At 47.1% G+C, this 17,927-nt stretch overlaps 1 protein-coding gene across 1 annotated transcript in view; it reads left to right on the forward strand.

Moving 5' to 3' along the window:
- Window positions 1–17,927, forward strand: part of Plcl1 (phospholipase C like 1 (inactive)) — a 302,997-nt gene that overhangs the window by 247,313 nt on the left and 37,757 nt on the right. The window contains exons 2-4 of the mRNA XM_085684191.2: window positions 432–2,906; window positions 6,750–6,953; window positions 17,725–17,800. Coding sequence (XP_085540317.2) covers window positions 432–2,906; window positions 6,750–6,953; window positions 17,725–17,800 — 2,755 coding nt within the window. The remainder of the gene's footprint in view (window positions 1–431; window positions 2,907–6,749; window positions 6,954–17,724; window positions 17,801–17,927) is intronic.

A 17,927-nucleotide genomic window follows, 5' to 3' on the forward strand; every position in this document is an offset into this window, starting at 1 on the left:
GACGAAGATGAAATCTATCATTTTGCAATTATGAGTATTCAGAGGACAGGACCTGCAGTTGAGGAGGGATGATAGTGAGAAGGGAGGAGCCTTAGGGTGGGTGACCTGTGAGCACAGCCTGGTGGATACTGTCTCATGTGCCGGTGGTAGGCTTTCTTAAGAAATTGTCCCTACTGTCGCTTTAAGTGAACTGAAGCTGAGTCTTGCTCTTAATATTTATCTTACCTGGCAGGGCACCCGTTTGTAACCTAGGTCTCCTTTGGAGCCTCCTGATATGAATTCTCTCAGTAACCTGTCTTCTGATACAGTGGTAAGGTCAGTCTCAGGCTAGCTTCTTTTCGGATGACCGCACGCTCTGGACGGAGTTCGAGAAGTTCCTGAATTTGAGTTTCCTGCAAGAGAGTGACCAGTCTTTTCTGCTTGCTTTGCAGGATCCTTCCAACCAAAAATGCGGCGGCCGGAAGAAGACGGTGTCCTTCAGCAGCATGCCTTCGGAGAAGAAGATCAGCAGCGCCAACGACTGCATCAGCTTCATGCAGGCCGGCTGCGAGCTGAAGAAAGTGCGGCCCAACTCTCGCATCTACAACCGGTTCTTCACCCTGGACGTCGACCTCCAGGCGCTGCGCTGGGAACCCTCCAAGAAAGACCTCGAGAAAGCCAAGCTGGATATTTCTGCCATCAAGGAGATCAGGCTGGGCAAGAACACGGAGACCTTCAGGAACAACGGCCTTGCTGACCAGATCTGCGAAGACTGCGCCTTCTCCATCCTCCACGGGGAAAACTACGAACCTCTGGACCTGGTTGCCAATTCGGCGGATGTGGCAAACATCTGGGTGTCAGGCTTACGGTACCTGGTCTCGCGCAGTAAGCAGCCGCTTGATTTTATGGAGGGGAACCAGAACACACCGCGGTTCATGTGGCTGAAAACCGTGTTTGAAGCCGCCGATGTGGACGGGAACGGGATCATGTTGGAAGACACTTCCGTGGAGCTAATAAAACAACTCAACCCTACTCTGAAGGAGTCTAAGATCAGGTTAAAGTTCAAAGAAATCCAGAAGAGCAAGGAAAAACTGACCACCCGGGTTACAGAGGAGGAATTTTGCGAAGCTTTTTGTGAACTGTGCACCAGGCCGGAAGTGTATTTCTTACTGGTGCAGATATCCAAGAACAAAGAATATCTGGATGCTGATGACCTCATGCTCTTTTTAGAAGCCGAGCAAGGGGTCCCCCACATCACTGAGGATATGTGCTTGGACATCATTAGGAGATACGAGCTTTCGGAAGAGGGCCGACAGAAAGGGTTTCTTGCTATTGATGGCTTTACCCAGTATTTATTATCTCCAGAATGTGACATCTTTGATCCAGAACAAAAGAAGGTCGCCCAAGATATGACCCAGCCCTTATCTCACTACTACATCAACGCCTCTCACAATACCTACCTGATAGAAGATCAGTTCAGGGGACCGGCCGATATCAACGGGTACGTGAGGGCTTTGAAGATGGGGTGCCGGAGCATCGAGCTGGACGTGAGCGACGGTTCAGAGGACGAGCCCATCCTTTGCAATCGGAACAACATGGCCACGCCCCTTTCCGTCCGGAGTGTTCTGGAGGTGATAAATAAGTTTGCCTTCGTCGCTTCCGAGTATCCTCTCTTTCTCTGCTTGGGGAATCACTGTTCTCTGCCGCAGCAGAGGGTCATGGTCCAGCAGATGAAAAAGGTGTTCGGCAGCAAACTCTACACAGAGGCGCCTTTGCCGTCGGAGTCCTACCTCCCGTCTCCCGAAAAACTAAAAAATAGGATCATCGTGAAGGGAAAGAAACTGCCTGCAGAGTCGGATCTGCTGGAAGGGGAGGTGACGGATGAGGACGAAGAGGCTGAAATGTCGCGGAGGATGTCCGGGGATTACAACGGTGAGCAGAAGCACGTTTGGCTCTGCCGGGAGCTCTCCGATTTGGTATCCATCTGTAAATCTGTCCAGCACCGGGATTTTGAACTGTCTATGAAAACCCAGAATTACTGGGAGATCTGTTCCTTCAGCGAAACGGAGGCCAGCCGGATCGCCAACGAATACCCGGAGGACTTTGTGAACTACAACAAGAGGTTCTTGTCCAGGGTCTACCCTAGCGCCATGCGGATAGATTCCAGCAACCCGAACCCGCAGGACTTCTGGAACTGCGGCTGTCAGATCGTCGCCATGAATTTCCAGACCCCGGGCCCAATGATGGACCTCCACACGGGCTGGTTTCTCCAAAACGGAGGGTGCGGCTATGTCCTGAGGCCGTCGGTTATGCGAGACGAGGTTTCCTACTTCAGCGCCAACACGAAGGGCATTGTACCCGGAGTGTCTCCCCTGGTCCTTCATATCAAGATCATCAGCGGTCAGAACTTTCCAAAGCCCAAGGGGGCCTGTGCCAAAGGGGATGTCATCGACCCCTATGTCTGTGTGGAGATTCACGGAATTCCCGCCGACTGCTCTGAGCAAAGGACTAAAACTGTCCAGCAGAACAGCGATAATCCCATTTTTGATGAAACCTTCGAGTTTCAAGTCAACCTCCCTGAGCTGACCATGGTCCGTTTTGTGGTTTTGGATGATGATTACATCGGAGATGAGTTCATAGGGCAGTACACGATACCGTTCGAATGCCTGCAGCCCGGATACCGGCACGTACCCCTGCGTTCCTTTGTGGGGGATATCATGGAGCACGTGACCCTTTTTGTCCACATAGCGATAACCAATCGCAGCGGAGGAGGAAAAGCCCAGAAGCGCAGCCTTTCTGTGAGGATGGGCAAGAAGGTTCGGGAATATACCATGCTCAGGAATATCGGGCTGAAAACCATAGACGATATATTCAAAATAGCCGTTCATCCCCTACGAGAAGCCATAGACATGAGGGAGAACATGCAGGTAGGGAAACAGCCCCTCCTTCCTCCGCTGCCTCTTTTTATTCACACCCACTTACTTAAACTCGCGACTGTTGTGGTTTGCGAACTGCCGGTTTGCGCATGATCGGAAATACCGTGCCAGTGCCGATCCCTGCGCCACCGAATTATGCTCCTTGTGTCTCTTTCTCCAGACTGTTTATTTACACATTCCTGTCCGTCAATGACTACGTGCTAAAATATTGAAAAGATAACCCAGCATTTTGCTATACTGATGCACCACTAACTGGCCAAACTCCGCCTTGCATCCACAATCAGCCACCACCTGCTTTATCACAGGAGCCAGGGAACATAATAAGAAGTCGTGTGTGGCCGATGTGCCTGTAACCCCTTGCTGAGTGGGGTGCAGAGACAGCAAGTGTCTGGGGCTTGCTGACCACCAGTCTAGCTCCAGGTTCAGTGAGAAAACCTGTCTCAAAAGAGTAAGGTGGAAAGAGAGAGAGAATAGAACATCCTGGGTTGTCCTCTGGCACCTGTGTGGGACATTCATACCCGTCTGATGCACTTGTGTATGTGTGTGTGCATGCGCACACTTGCACACACATAAATACACAATACACATAAATAAACATACACACACCCTCATGTGGATAGCCTATAAAATATATAACCAGACATATACATGTGGTTTGAAAGCTTAAATGTAAAATACTTGCTGATATGAATATAGGAGAGAATTAGAAGTCAAATGTTCGAAAACTGATACCCATAACATTTTTAGTTATTTAAATGTGCACTAGCAAATTCATAGCCACAAGAGGAAACACAGCTAAACAGACAAAAGTCAACACTTAAACTTTTAAAAGATATGTTTAGCCTTCTCCTAGAAAGGTAACTTAATTGACAGAACGTGGCCCCTGCTGTGCATCTGTCCCCGTGTGGTCCTGAACAGGCGACTGGCGTCTCTCAATATCAGGTTCTCTGCATCAGGCAGGACTATGAGACTTACACCCGAGGGCTGTTTGAGAGCTGAGTGGGAACCAGAAGTGGCTGCCCAGTGGGCAGGAGAAACCCAGCGTACCCTTTTCTTCCACGAGATGCATAAGCAGAGATGCCAAACGCCCTTTCCACGTGACTTAGCCTAGTTCCCTGAGGATAGCATTTTAAAGACCCGAGTGGAGAAGTCCCCACTAAGAGCTTACGTTGCAAAGTGAGAATCATTTGGTTTATTTTATTCCTTATGCTAACATTTTTCTAACAATACTAACCCATCCAGAAGCTTTGCACTCAAGAAACCAGACACGTCAAAAGACATTATTTCGCAGATCTTGCAGTTAATAAGCGACTAAGTTAGACTTTAAACCCAAGGGTGCCTGATGCCAAAAATCCACTATAATGCATGCAAAGCAGAACCATCAGGCTGTGCCTTTGTGAAATCTTAATATTAACTCCAGAGAACTTCTTCAAATAACCAAATGTAGAGAAAGGACAGTATGAACTCACAGCTTAGCACCTGCGATCAGATTAGGTTTATGTTCAATTCAAGGTGGCTTGTTTAACCCCTTTGTCAAAAATTGACTCCAAATATGCTATTATCGTTTATGTAATCTTTCCTTACATAAATTCAACATTATTATAAAGCCCTGTGCTAGATTACCTATGAGCAATTTCTATACTTCACTGTGTTAAAAGTTGATCCTTTGTATTTCTGTATAATTTTTGTTTTGTTTTGTTTTGGGTTTTTGGTTTTTTTGAGACAGGGTTTTTTTCTCTGTAGCTTTTGGAGCCTGTCCTGGAACTAGATCTTGTAGACCAGGCTGGCCTCAAACTTACAGAGATCAGCCTGCCTCTGCCTCCCGAGTGCTGGGATCAAAGGTGTGCGCCACCACCGGGCTTTCTGTGTAATTCTTAAACCACAGCCTCTATCCCATCTCTGTAGAATATATCTTGAGAAGCGTATTTGGCTGGAGTGATGGCTCAGCCAGAAGAGTACTTGCTGAGCAGGCATAAGGCCTCGTGTTCAGATCTCTAGAACTCACTTAGGAGCTGGGTGCTGGGGGCAACCCTCCTGGGATCTCAGTGCGTTCAAGAGGTCAAGACTGGGGAACGGGGAGGTCACCGGAGCAAGATGGTGAGCTAGATCCCCTAAACCCAGGATTCCTGGATCGAGTAGGAGACCCTGCCTCAGTCTATGATGAGTGATCTGAGAAAACACCCAGGTCTATGCATACATGCCCCCACACATAGAAACACCCACACACACGCACATGTATGCACACCACATGCACACACACAAAAGAAGAACAGTTTATAAGGCTTTTGCAGGCAGTGTTAATAATTCATGGTTTCCTAACAAAGAAGTTTGGGTAAAGGATTATTTAGAGGGTAATCTGTAAAAGAAAAATAAAAACACCATGGTAATTAATAAATTCATGAGACATTCAGTAGGTTAGAGGATGTTCATTATTAATAAATGTGAAACAGCCATAATTTCTATTCCAAGTTACTACTCTAGCATTGAGCACATTCATAATAGCCTTGGAGCGCCTAAAATGTATCACTGCCTCATTAAGGAAAAAAAATTAAAAAACACTTTACATCATGCAATTTACCCAAGAGTGAGCCCAGATTTGAATAATCGACTTCTTTCTCCCTCTGTCTTCTGTCATTCCTCTCTGTCATATGAACTTGACTCTTAGCCTGTCTATCTTGTGAGTCTCTCTCTCTCTCTCTCTCTCCCTCTCTTTCTCTCTCGCTCTCTCTGTCTTTCTCGTGTGCCCCTGTGTATGTCTGTCCCTGTGTGCCCCCAATGAAGAGCTTTTGCTGTGTCTTAATTGAATAGCACACGCAGCATCCCATGGTAAGGCTGGGAGACCTAACAGGAAGCTTTAATAGAGTTGGCCAAGGGATTAAGTCACTCACTGCATCTGACCCAGCTAACTCAGACAGCAAGCACACAAAGGCTATCAGGCAATGTCCATAGGTTGTCAGTAACCTTTATGGCAGATATTCATTTTATAAGGTTGCTTTCAACCTATTTGCTATTTCCAGCATTTATTACTATCACATATATACATCCATGGGTTACCCTTGGATGCATGGAAGAGAAGAAAATTTCAGGTTCAAACTATGAATCAGCTTAGGTGTAAAAGGTGGTTATATGTGACATCAGCAAGTAAGGTTGGTTGTTATTTTACTTCCTTAGAAGCAGGATACAAAGAAGGCTATCAGTCCTAAGTAGCCTCAAGGTATATTACTAACTCTGGCTCTCAGGCCCAACCCAAGTTCCACTCTCTTTGAATAGAAGAGATATTTTCATTGTATTATAGCAGCACAGTTTGGTTAAAGATCCTAATGCCAATGAAGAAGACGCCAGTGCAATGCATTTTCTGTGTGCAAGGGACTTTTCTGATGGACTGATAAGTTAATCTTACTGGTCGGTCAGATGGAGGCTGGTGAGCAATGATAGCCCTCAGCCTTGAGATGCTAAGAGAGATGGCCTCTCACCCCACAGCGGGATGCTTTCCTGAGGTCGAATGCAGGGTTCATATCTAGGCACTGCTCGTGTGTGTTTGTGGATTCAGTTGCTATGTTTGAGAAGCATGGAGGAGCCTGGAGTCATAATCTCCTTTGTTTCTGATGGATGTCTATGGCCATTGGTAAACGCTAGGACCCACGGTTCAGGCTGAGGCCGTGAGTCAGTGATCTGTGTTCCTTCTGCATGTCACAGCAGCTGGGGTTGGCTGTGGTCCAGGCTGCTCTTCACTGCACTTGTCTCTAAGGGTGTAACTTGGTGAACGGACTTGAGCGTCAACCGGGACGCAGCGCCCTGGGGTCAGACGTGTGACTCTCTGTTTTCTCCTCGTAGAACGCCATAGTGTCTGTTAAGGAGCTGTGCGGACTCCCTCCGATTGCCAGTCTGAAGCAGTGCCTGTTAACCCTGTCCTCTCGTCTCATCACCAGCGACAGTGCCCCTTCCGTGTCTCTTGTGATGAAGGACAGCTTTCCTTACCTGGAGCCTCTGGGTACCATGCCGGATGTGCAGAAGAAGATGCTGGCTGCATATGACCTGGTAGGCTATGGCTGTTGCAACTTTCCGCTTCTTCCCCGCATCTATGGAAAGCCCTAAAAGCAAAGGTTCTCGGGTAGTCGTCCAATGACCAGGGCAGTTACTGCCTGTGAAATATGGCTGGAGGTGGCAGTCAGAGCTCACCATTCAGCAACTGTTAAGCCCCAGTGAGACCGCTGGGGACATGGTAGATTGGGCAATCCCTGCTCTGACAAAGGGTAAATGTCTTCTCCAGGCCTCAGAAGCATGCCTCCTTTTCTTCTGGATGATGTTCCTGACAGGGAGAGACTCGGCTCTCAAGGCTGTTCAGTGATAGATGGGACAAAAGGCTTGCCTGGATGCCGGTTCTAAGCGAATGATGCTCTTTGATTTTATTCTGGCTATGTAATAGAATTTGCGTAGTGATTAGATTTGGGGATAGCTTTATTTCTGTGTCTCATGCCATAAACAAAATTAAAAAGCAGATGACAAAATAGATAGCAAAGCTGATTAGGTATAAATAAACATCTCAGCCGGAGGGGTGCTTGCAAGCCAGCCAGAGGAGGAAGGTGTAGAAATGCCTTATGTCAGTCAAAATGAACTTCTCCCCCATGCGATGCACAAAATTTTCAGGTAATAGGTTAAAGCAAAATAAAAACTAAAATAATGTATCTTTTAAACAGCAGCCCGATTATAGCTTAAAATGCAAACTTTCATTCGGAAATTTATACAGCAGTTATCTGTGGGATTTTTTTTAGGTGCCCAGGTTCCTTTTAATTGTCTCTTCTTCTATTCCTAGAATATAGATAGCCCTTAGCTTCAAGGTTCAAATGGCTACCCACTCTCTACTTGCAACATCTGCATTCCACTCGTCTGGAACAATCTGAGAGGACGCATCTTCCTTCTTCTAGGATGTTATTTTCTGAAATTTTAGACAAAAAAAAATATTACTTTCCTTTCCTGTTCATCAGCCTGGAGTTGTTACAGAGCCACTGTTAATTACAAAACGAAATCTAAAATGTCATTTCCAGGGGACTGAAAGCCGTGTCTTCTGTTACTCAGAAGTAGGAGAGACTGGCCATCAGGCGACGGCACAGACTCTGCTCCAGAGGGCAGCAGGCAGCTCCTTTCCTGAACTGCCATCAGTGACGTGTGTGGCACATTTAGTTGTATAACACATTTCCATTTAGATACGTGAATGTATTAAATTAAGCATGGTTGTATGCCCTGTAGTCTTGGCGACTCCAGGAGATTGAAGCAAGGCAGTTGTTTGAGCCCAAATAATCAAGACTGTCCAGTCGTGAGAAAACAATGAGACCCCACATCTTGGAAGTAACGTATGAGATATTCCCCTACCGTTAAGTCATCAGCTATGCCCTGCCGCTTTAACTGTGGTGCTTCCAATCAGAAATGTAAGAAGACAGGGGGCTGCAGAGGTAGCTCGGAGAGCAAAGTGTTTACTATGCAAGCGTGAGGTCCTGAGTTTGAATCTCCAGTGCCCACTTAAAATGCCATGTGAGACTGCACACATCTGTGACCACTGCGCTGGGGAGTGGAGGCAAGTAGAGGTGGTCTGGCCTGCCATTGAGCCCAAAGAGTGAGCACCAGGTTCTGTAAAAGATGTGCTCGCTTCTCAAAATATGATAGAGTGCAATGTTAATCTGCAGTCCTTGCCTCTGTATGCAAGGATGCACACACACACACACACACACACACACACACACACACACGAAGGAGAACTGAAGAAAACTGATACTTTTATTTCCTGGCCTATAGTGCAAAAATAAATTGCTATCTACATTGTTGGAGAGACGTCGGATAAAAAACTTCAAATGCTTGTTCATTTGATCTATGTCTTTCTTCTCTTTAGATTTATTGTTAGGGTTTATAGACACATAATTATTGGATCTTCATAATGTTGGTATGGAGGGATGAGCTAAACTACAAACAGGAACCCAGGACCTGGAGAGATGGCTCAGTAGTTCAGTACTGTGGCTGCCTTTGCAGAGGAGCCAGGTGCCGTTCCCAGCGCCTCCTTGGAAGCTCACATCTGTTTATAACTCCAGCTCTAGGGGATCCCACATCCTCTTCTGACCTCCATGGGCACCGGCACCCATGTGACATAATTTATACACCTACACAGCTAAAAATAAAATAATTTTTAAAGGCTAGGAATCCACCAAACAGGCTCCTTTGAAGCTGTCAAAATCAGTTGTCAGGAGGCACAGTAAGAGTGTGGAGGGTAAAGCAAGATGCTTTGTGAAGCAGTCTGGTTATAATAATGTATGTACCCGTGAGATTTACATGGCATTTGTGTGTATATGCACACGCAAAGCACACAGGATGCTAGGAAGACATTAACAGCGCTTACTTTTGTTTGTCGCGAGTGAATTTTATTTTCTTATTTCTTCTTTTCTACATTCTGCCTCCTGTATTTACCGAATTCTTTTTAACAAACACGAAGAATTTTATGATTGAATAAAATAACTGTCAGTTAAGAAAAGGCTGATATTTTGCCATTAAGTGAAAGGGGAGACGCGCCACTGAATGCACTCTGCACACAAATGCTGGGATGGGCCAGACTGGGGGAGGCCCGCCTGCCGCCTGTGCCTTGTTTTTTTGTGAAATCAATTTTTCATCATGAAAGTGGGGATTGAAAGCTGTTCGGTGAAAGGTATAATTGCCACCTAAGAGGTGAAATTAGGGTACCAGTTGCCATAGAGACAGACAGTAGACATCACTTATTCCCTTGTAAGCTAAGACAGGAAAATAAGCCATTTCGAGGGCAGTCAGCCCGGGGAGCTGGGTCCGCATTGAGCCCGAACGGCTCCTGGGTTGTGGTCGGGCAGCGTCTGCCTTACATCCTGAGTGTCTGATGGTGTCATGTCCTGGCCATTTTACCCGATAAGCCCAAATCTTAACATTAACCTTTCTCTCATCTCTGTTTCTAAAACACAGCTTATAACTGTAGGCAGATCAGGACTTTTACAAAACTGAAATGGCTTATCACAAAAAAACCAGAAATCCTTAAATGAAGTCCAGTTATAATTCTCCGTGGAAATGGCTTCTCATTTCGCTAGGAAATGGAGGGAAAATAGCCTGCTCCAAGTTGTGCAACCTGTGCAACTAGTTTGCTGCGCCTTGTGATGGCGCTCAGGGCGAGACGGGATGGCTGCGATGCCACTGACCGCGAGCTCTCTCGGTGGGCACCTTGTTTGCGGTCCACGAGTGTCTGTGTTCATTTTGATAAGGTTTCCTGAGATACTGTCCAGACCCAGAGCAATCAATCATGTAAAAACATGGACTGGATCTTTCACAACACTTCATCAAATTCTGTGGTGGCTTCGGATTTAAATAAGTTGGAAAGCGCTGACTGACGTCATCAGGGGCTCTGTGATCTAACAGCTCCGCAGCCTTTACCACGCTCCTCACGCTCCCCCCAGACCACACTGATTCTGACTCCAGGCCGTCAGGAACCACACTGCCTTTGTCCTTGCGATGTTCTGTCCTTGCCTGGAAAATCACACCTTATCTCTTCATTCTTAGCTGATCATTTCCTGAGAGACCTTTCCCCAATTGTTAACCAACCTGCTCTTCCATCTCCCAGGTGTTTCCCCACCATGTTTTATAAAACAGGTTTCAGTAAGAAAGCATCATTTATTGACCGTGTGCACTGCATCAATTCACTTCCTCTTTTGACCTACCTGGGTCTATGTCCTTAGCCTCAACATTCGTCAAGGGCCAAACACATTTTGGGTGCCTTTGCTCTACAGGGTGTCGTGTGACATGCTGGGGGTCGGCCTTCCAAAGTGGGTGGTTCTAACGGGAAGGCAAAAGTTAGCAATGAAGAGGGGAGGCACAGAGACACACAGCTGAGAGAGACCAGTGGCTACTTTTTGTCCTGAGATGGACTCTAAAGACTGATGAGACTTCCTGGGGACCCGCGGGCACCTCCCGCACCTCAACCACCCCACCCTGGCTTCCCTGGCCCCTTGGCAGAATTGCACTTACAAATAACTGGGAAAGGAAAAAGCTTTAGGTGCTCTTCTCTTTGGATGGCTGAGTGTCTACCCTGCTAATGTTTCGCCAGCCTCATTTTTCATGCATAGTTAAGAAGCATTTGCTTAACATATTCGAACTTCTTATGGGCTTTAAATTATTATGGGAGATCTTTTGGGCAGTTTGTGTCCTGAACACGCCATTCAGAGGGGGATTAGCTATCGGGGACTGCAGCTGTAAAATGCCCACCAGAGCACTCTTTCAAGGTGACTTCTGGGCTGAATTATTTAACATTAGCCTAAAAGTTAACTCACTTTACTCCGGCAGGAGCAACAGAATTTCTGATGATGAAGATGTTGAGTGCTCTAGTGAGCACGCATTGAGGGTTAATCGTTTACTAAATCAGTTGGGTTGTGATTTGGAAAGCGGGTTGTGCTGGCACAAGAAGAAACAGCAAGAAGAAATTAACTGCCATGTAATCGTATTTGGCAACTGAACTCGTGGAGAGTACCACAATTAGGCTAAGAGTAATGGGTTGGATTAACCATACTGTCTAATGTGAGTGTTATTACCCAAAAAATAGTTTCAGGATGGAAAGACATTGTCTGTAGTTTCCTAAAGTAGCATCTCTCTCTCTCTCTCTCTCTCTCTCTCTCTCTCTCTCTCTTTCTCTCTCCTCCTTCTCCTCCTCCTCCTCCTCCTCCTCCTCCTCCTCCTCCTCCTCCTCCTCTCTCTCCATGCACACACACACACACACACACACACACACACACACACACACACAACTCTATGTGCTTGGAGAGGTCAGAAGAGCATGTTGGATCTGCTGGAGCTGGAGTTACAGGAGGCTGTGAGCTGTCTGACTTGGGTGCTGGAACCCACATTTGAAGGAAGCAGCGTGTACCCTTAATTGCTGACCCCTCTCTCCAGCTCCCCTCTCTCCCCCCACAATATAATTTTGCTTATTGAAATTGAAGTCGAAATGAGTAAATAAATCAAAGGTATTCTTCTCCCAACCCTGTCTCATTCTAAAGTTTGTGTAATTTTTTTTTATTAGTTTGAGAACCAAAAAGTGCATTGGTTTGCACTGCTATCGAACTTAGGAAAATAGCTATGGACTTGTGTGTGCTTGCTAGAGCTGGTTATTTCAGAACAATAAGCGTAGTACATAGAAACCTCCAACTCTCGGGGACAGCAATGCCTTCTGACACATTTTCAGGGGGGTTGTGTATGATGGAATAATCACTGACATCTGAAGGGGGTAACCATTTCTACTTGCTACCGGGTTCCCGACAACACCAGATATCAAGGCTGCCTCGACAAACGGCAATTTCAGGATGCTTATTTGGTCTGACACACATGCATCCTCGTTTGACCTCGTGTGCCTTGCTTCTCAAATTCTTGGAACGCTTTAGCAAAAGGCAGTGCGGTAGTCAAATTGGCCTGGCAATTGCAGAGAAGTTTGATGGGATGGTTAATTGTGATTGTCAGTCTGATTGGAGTAAGGAATGTCCAGGGCAGGAGTGGGGTTCAGCTTTGCATCTATCTGTAAGAATTTTTTTCAACGAAGATTAATGAAAGGTAAAAATCCCTTGTGGGTGAGTGGTGCTATTCCATAAGCCCAAACTGAATCAAAAAGGAAAAAGGAAAATGCTGACTCATGCCAACATCTCCCTCTTTGGGCTTTCTGGTCTCTCAGGAGCGGAGCAAGCTTCTTCACGGTCCCTTCCATGACAGGCTGTCCTCCTCCACACGAGCCAAACCCAAACAACCAGAGCAGTTCATAAAATCCCCTCACGTGGTGTTTTTTATGAATGAGAGAAATTGTAATAGGAGCTGAGCCAACACTGATATTTCAAGCCACTTCTCAAGATTTGTCGATAGCTGCTTTGGAAACAGAACTGGAACAACACAATGTCCCTTTCCGAAGAAAGCAGGCACAGCAGTGGAATTGTCTCCAGAAGGGAGGAGACACGGTCCTTTGCTCTGCTCTGCCCAGGTTCTGCTGTTCTACACCATGACAAGTCAGGCTGGGGAATGTGACTCATGGCCAGCCCCGGTCCAGGGACATCGTTGCCGACACGGGAGGTGTCATGGACTTCTGGGCAGCTGAGAGGTGTTCTGAGTTTTATATTTGATGATATTTCCTGGAGAGTTGGCCATCTTCCCAGGACTGAATGCGAAGATAGAAAGACGCCAGTCTACAAAAGATGCTTGTCTGTGTGCCATGTAACAGAAAGCACTGAAAACTAAGAAAGTGATCCTTATCTAGTCAGGAAACCCATATGCAGCAGCAAGCCCATCTTCAAATGTGCTGAGTTTGAGAGTGCTCAAGTCTGACTTTCAGCCGTTCAAACAGCTGACCCACTGTGCGACCAGAGAGCCGAGACCTGGTTTTGGACTAGAAGGAAAGGCAGTAGCTAGATAGGGAGATCACAGCAATGGATCCGAATAGTCTCAAGCCGTAACCTGTCCAGAGTTCTAGCGCCTTTCATAAAAAGTAGGGTGTGAGTAAAAACTGCTCTAGCGAGATTGCGCAGGAGGACTCTTTCTGGTGACCGGCGTGTGTCATGCATGGAGTCTGTTTGGAAGGAGACGCAGCCGTGGCCAACTTGACTCTTGTGATGCCTTCGTGATGGATGACATCGTGAAGGACGAAGGGACAGTCCCCAACTTGTCCTTGCGGTAGAAACCCAACCTTTAGCACAGACTGCAGAGTAACTCGCAAGCTGGGCGGTGCTGCTTGTGATACCTGCGTTCTAGGCTCCATTGTTTCTCTAACCCTGCGCTTTCACGCGAGCCAGCTTTCAGCTCCGTTTTTTTTTTGTTGTTGTTGTTGTTTTTCTTTGCCTCCAAAGAGGTGTTGTCCGTGATAAGCTATTCGTAAAGTGGCTCTGAGAAGAAAGTTACATGTTATTCTGAATTTCAGTGGAATTCCAGACAGAACTGGTGTCCGTGGGGGATTTTGAGTCATGACAGGATGAAAACTTACTATTCGTGGTTTCAGCTTCTCCATCGAATCTAGGAGACACAATCTCACAGCAGGATTCCTGGCCCTCTGGCCCTGACAATATTTATGTCCCCTCTCCTGTGATAGCCCCTGAGCGTTACATGTAGAAGCTGGGTTATAGATATGTCAGCTGGGGGTGGGCACCAGTTTTTCTCTGTTTTGACCAGAAGTAGCTTGCTGTAATGGTCTTGTGCTACAGAAAGAAACTTCTTTGTTGAGGGGTGAGATCTACACTGCTCAGGCTGGGCCTGAACACAGGACGTGCAGGCCGGATTGGGCCTGGAGGTTGTATACACCGCAAGTGGGTAAGGTCAGGAGACAAAAAGGGCCTTGGCTATGGTGGGTGGTGAGCGCCCAGCAGTCAGCAACAGTGGGAAGTTGTGGTGACACCCAGGCCTACGGAAGTAAGAGACAGCTATTTCTGGCCCTTAGGGCTCTTCTGCATCTGCCCCTGTCTGGAGCTGCTGCCTGGCAGAGAGGAAGTTGGGAAACCAGAACCCAGCAGGGAGGGAACCGTGGAGGGGCAGTTCACTCTACTGAGCCCACTGCATCCCTGCCTCCCACTCCTCGTTGGCGGCTCCCTTGCAAGGGTGATTGATCTCAAGAGAAGTTAGAAGGCAAGGCGGGAGAGCATTGTGTGCTGCTGTTCACAGTCCCCAGCCTCCCTCACCTGAGCCTGAGTGGGAAAGGGGAAGGGGGAAGGGCAAGCAGAGTACTCAGCACAAAGAGTACTTAGTGTTCGCGGTAAAGATCGGGAGACTATTCTCACCGCAAGCTATTCTCACCGTAAGCTGTAAAGATCGCGAGAATATTATCATCGTGAGCTGTATATGCATACTAATGCCTTCGCCTATCCATAATCAGATGCATCAGAAGTAGAAGCAGGTGTAGCGTTTCCCGGTGTTCTGAGTGTGCCTGGCAGATCTGAGGGAGCTGTTCTTGTTCTTGAGCTCACACTGTGCCTAGGGAACTAATCGCGGCGAGTGTTGAGCAAGCAAGCAAGCCGCTCTTTAGCTGAGCTTGTGAGGTTGCTATTGCTTCCTCTGTTGGGGCCCATGCGGTGTAGAACAATGTAATAGAAACGGAGCCACTTTCCTGCTCTGCAGCCCTTTGCGGATTGAGATGCCTTGGAAGAGACACTGGGGTGGCCACTGTCTCTCAGCTTCTTCCCAGCACGGAGCCCATGTCTTTCCTCACGATACCCTGGCAACCATATTGGGAACGCAGGGCTTTAATTTAGCAAGGTAGCCCAACCAATCTTTCCAAATAAAACAAAGGTGGAAAATCAATCCTGTTTCATCTCACACATCAGATATCTATGTAGTACACCCCACTTCGCGCCCTAGGGACTATGAACCCCCTACCTTGAAAACCACTGTTGTGCCCAGATCACGACCCCCAGAGAGAGACCACCAGAGAGGACCGGATTGTAATAAGCAAGGTTTAGTCAGCATAATACAAACATGTTTGGAACTCATCTCCATCCCCATTACAACAAGGTAGAGAGGAGTTGTATCTCCTCTGTGGGACAAGCTTTTAAAGGCATAACTACAAAGAGAATCTTTGAAGATGCTTTGGCATGGGTACAAGGACTTTTGCTCCCTCACATTCTGTTAAGTCAGCTTTTTCCTTGTTTTTAGAGAGGCCACTGTTCTTGAGTTAGGCCATCTTTATCAGCCTGTACCAGGTGGCTGGCTGGGCTGAGCTAAGGGACCTTGTGCTCAGAATCTCCTGGGTGGGAGATGGGAAGGCCACTATCTTCCTGGGAAAACATTCTGCTAGAAAATTTCTTCTTGCCCCTTTGAGAATAAGGGGTGAGGGTCCCACACCACGATTGTGAACTGCTGGGATTGATGAGGGAGGCAAGTCAGCTACAGAGTCGCAGTGGTGGGTGCGGAATGTTTGATAGCTTTAGGAAGGGATGTTGATACCCAGAGGAGAGAGGTTACCAGTGAGGAGAAAGAGAACGGAGGAGACCAGACTGTTTCGTAGAGGCGTGGATATGGGAACCCTAGAAGGAAGGATGGTAAGTTGTGTTAGCAGCCGAGCTGTGAAGACTGAGAACTGGCTGCGGGGAAACAGATGATGGCCAGGACTAATGTTTGACAGGCACAGTAAGTTCTACCCAGAGTCAAAGCGCTGAGTGCCCGCTGGATTGCTAGGGGATGGGGAAGATGGCTCTTGCAATGTCTCATTAGCAGCTTTGTTGGAAACGGTTAAGTGAAGAGATGATGGGACTAGAGAGAGGTAGGACCTACAAATGGCAGAGAAGGGGATCGTTCGAGAGGGGTCTCCTGGAGATGTGGGGAGAAATGGTAACGGCAGTCTGGAGAGAAGAGTCAGAGATGGAGAAGAGGATGCTTCCGTCTTAGCTGTCCCAGAGGATTCTTACTAGAGAATGATGCTACATTTTCTTGTTTGAGTGTGCAGACCCGCACAGATGCAAGCCATCTCAGTTAAGATACTAGCGAAGGAACTTATCGGTCATCTTCTTTAAAGACCTTTTTCCTCCTAAAGAACAGATTAAATCCGGTTGTAACGGGTCATGTGCCTGGCCTTGTGTGTGTCTATGAGTTAAAGTAGGTACGCTCTTGTGTGTGAGCCTGTGCCCTCTCTGGTGGGCGTGACCGGAACAGGCAAAATCAATGAAGTGGCAGCCCAAAGTGGAAACAGGCCGCGTGCCAGGAATGGGGATTCTGCGTTTAGCGCCATCATTAATTAATTCCATTCCCTCGGTCCGGAGTTCTAACCTTATGGTTTCCGAATCTACGAAAGAGAGGGCTTGCCCTGTGATGACTACGATTCCTTAAGCTTTAAAATCCATCCATATTTTAAAAGTATGAAATGGATTAGGTGGATTTCCGTTACTATAACAGATACCTGAGATCAATTTATAAAGAGAAGTGGCCTAGCGGGACTCACAGCTTTAGAGGTTCTGGGGCACGGGGAGGCAGACACATTGATTGCTGGTCTCTAGCCGAGCGTTGCCTGGCAACAATCGGGGCACTTGGCAGAGTCAACCATTTACCTCATGGCTAGAAGGGAAAGAGAGGAAGGGATGCCATCCCACAGCCCCATTGAAGATCATACTCCAGTGTCCTGATGACATCCCGGGAGGCTACCCCACCTGCTATGAACACCTTCCTGGGATCCAGCCTTTAATACATGGGCCTTGGGGCACAGTTAAGATCCAGACATCAGCAATGACATGCTTCGGCTATGTTAAATGTGACTTTTGTCCAACCTCCATGGATGCTTCTCTTGCCAGAATCTTCTCTCCTCTTCTTTCTTGCTATTTAGTCCTGGCTGGTATGAAACTCACTGCATAGTCCTGATTGATCTTTGCTAGGTAAACAGGCTGGCTTTGAACTTGTGGTCACTCTCTTGACCCTGCTCTCCACAGGCTGCGGTCAGAGGCATGGACCCCTCCACTGGACACCGTTCCTTGAAAATGGAAGGTGTTAATGTCAACCAGCAGTTTGGTTCAGTCCAAACCTTCACAGGTCTTACGGTGTTTCTATAAAACTTGTATTCATTCATTCAACAATTATTATTTTGTACCCATTGCATTTCTGGTATGTTACACAGCTGGGGCCATCGTAAGAAAGGCGACTCTGGTCTCAGTGCCTGGGTGAGAGCTGGGGCAGAGATTTCCCCACCTCTCCCCATCTTTCACGACGGCCCCTCGCTCCTGAATGTCTTTGGAGAGCCTCTCTATGCATTGTCTTCCCAACGAGTCAGTTCAAGGGCTTCTAACAACTGCTATTTGATGTTTTTTTGTGACAGATGATTCAAGAGAGCCGGGTCGTCATAGAAACGGCAGACACCGTCCAAGAAAAGATTGTCCAGTGTCAGAAAGCAGGTAATAGTGTTTTCTCCTTTGTTTAGGAACCACAACAACAAGCCAGATCTTAAAATTAAGCTCTTTCACGGCAGTGTTTTATAGTCTAAGCTATACTCGGTTTTGTCCGGTAGAGGAGAGCCAAGGT

The sequence above is a fragment of the Myodes glareolus genome, chromosome 27 (assembly GCF_982192425.1).
Source record: "Myodes glareolus chromosome 27, mMyoGla1.1, whole genome shotgun sequence".
In the NCBI taxonomy this organism is placed as follows: Eukaryota; Metazoa; Chordata; class Mammalia; order Rodentia; family Cricetidae; genus Myodes; species Myodes glareolus.